This window comes from Buceros rhinoceros, unplaced genomic scaffold, assembly GCF_000710305.1.
Source record: "Buceros rhinoceros silvestris isolate BGI_N320 unplaced genomic scaffold, ASM71030v1 scaffold13334, whole genome shotgun sequence".
Classification (NCBI taxonomy): domain Eukaryota; kingdom Metazoa; phylum Chordata; class Aves; order Bucerotiformes; family Bucerotidae; genus Buceros; species Buceros rhinoceros.
In genome coordinates this window covers 36,110-38,065 of record NW_010406561.1, presented here as the reverse complement: position 1 = coordinate 38,065, position 1,956 = coordinate 36,110, and the positions used below count along the sequence as shown (strand labels likewise).

Genomic DNA, 1,956 nt, shown 5'->3' with positions numbered 1-1,956 from the left:
AAGTACACCCGCCACAATGGCTTCCAGCTTCTTATTGGCAGCCTCCATCCTATCTGTACTCTCTGGCCAAAAGTCCTGCTTCCCAATCACTTTCCTCATGTCTTCCAAGTAGGACTCACGCAGGGCTGCCTTCTTCAGGAACCTCTGGGCTAGCTGTTCCAGCCTTTCTAGCCTCAGCATCTCCTTCTGTAATGCTTTCCCCCGGTTGTGCTCTGCCTTTTCCAGGATAATCCAGTGCTTTTCTACATCCTGCAGTGTCCTTCCTTCTGGGGGCAAGTATGGCCATTGGTTGTTGGCTCTCTGCTTGGTCCGGATGTTGAAGAGATGAGCTTCAATCATGCCCTTCTCTTGATATTTGGGAGGTTTCTCCACAGTGCGGAAGGTCTTGAAGTTGGCCATGAGCAGCCACATTTCCTGAAGAGAGTTGGGGAATTGATGGTCATCTAGTTCCATCACTTTCTGTTTAATCCATTTCAGGAGGTCAGAGACCATCTGCTCATATAGAAGCTTCAAGTCATCTATCTCCTTCAGGAGGAACACGATCTGTGGTGGGAATATGAAGTTACAAGCCACATAAGAAGCAGACTGAAGCAAGGTGAGTGAAGAGAAAACAACATCTTTGTAAGCCAAGCTTAGGATTCAAATAGTTGAATATATGTCAGGAAAATAGTATTAACAAGCAGGTTGCCACAGTCATCACATTTTTATACCAGTGTGCTGATAGCTGTCACATCTGTGGCCAGGTGAAACCCTAGAATAACCTTTCATAAAATACAGACAAATAAATATTATTTAATGTCTCATTTCAGGGTTTATTTAAGAAAAGGTTAATTTTGGAATAAATCACGTACATGTGGATCTGGTCAGCAGATCCTGTGCGGGCTGACTATAAAGTAAGAATCCCAAATTGAGTCTCCAGAGTTTTTGTTTGGAAAGTTTTTTTTCCATTTTCATTCCTGAAAACAAAACAATCCTATCCCATTTAAGACGCAGTTACACTCTCTGAGCTTCACCACCTTAGGCTGTTAGGAGGCCACCTGACAAGATACCAATTCTTTCACGTGCCCACAGTAGACTGTGGTCAAACAGCCCCTTCTCCATCTCTTCTGTTCAAGCTGTTTCTCTTTATATAAATAATTACAGAATGTTTTGTAGCCAAACAGGAGTTTAGTAAGGAAGTTAACTCTGATTAAATACTAATTTTCCCAATCCAGTACATTTGCCCATGTATCTGTTTCATTTGTGGTTTGTCCTACCTTGATTTCAAGTTCAGGTAAACACTGGAGAAAACATTTAGAATGAAATCCATAATGAAATAAAAAGTGTAAGAATTAAATAATCCTTTCTTTCCATTTTATATTTTTTCCATCTTTGGCTTTTTACTTTAAATTACATTTTTTCCTCACCCTAAGTTCGTAGCACTCCTGCAGACGCCAGGTTTAATGCTGAAAAATGTTGTCTGCCTCTGTCATTCCCGTGAACCCATCTGCTCCAGCCAGGCAGTTAGTGAGGGAGATGGCACTGAGCACAGACCCAGTCCCTGCAAGTGGTAATCTGCTTTCACCTCCCAGACAGCACTCTTGGCAAGGAATTAAGTGTTACAGTGTTGGAAGAGGAGTAAAACACCACCAACCTTTAGTGCAGGAAAAGCAGCCCATGACCTCAGGGCTCCCTTCTGTTTTTTCTGCCATCGTACCCAGTTCTCGCTGAAAGATCCTAGCAAATGCATGGTCACCTCACATGGGATGGGGAAAGGAGATTTACCTCCCCGAGCTGATTCTCTCTGCCATCCTGGTCACACACTTAGTCTGAACTCAAAGGCTTCCCTCACACACTCAGGCTTCTCTCCCCAATCCTATTAGTAAATTCAGAGCTGTCTATTTGAGGGGACTGAGGACATGAAGAGATTAACATCTGCTTTGTTCTCATTCTGAACGTTTGTGTGTGTCAGAAATG

At 42.9% G+C, this 1,956-nt stretch overlaps 1 protein-coding gene across 1 annotated transcript in view; it reads right to left on the bottom strand.

Annotated features, from left to right (window-relative positions):
- LOC104491698 (spectrin beta chain, non-erythrocytic 5-like) overlaps nt 1-1,956 on the bottom strand; it is a gene marked incomplete at its 3' end in the record, with an annotated part of 11,572 nt that overhangs the window by 1,415 nt on the left and 8,201 nt on the right. The window contains exon 6 of the mRNA XM_010134162.1: nt 7-543. Coding sequence (XP_010132464.1) covers nt 7-543 — 537 coding nt within the window. The remainder of the gene's footprint in view (nt 1-6; nt 544-1,956) is intronic.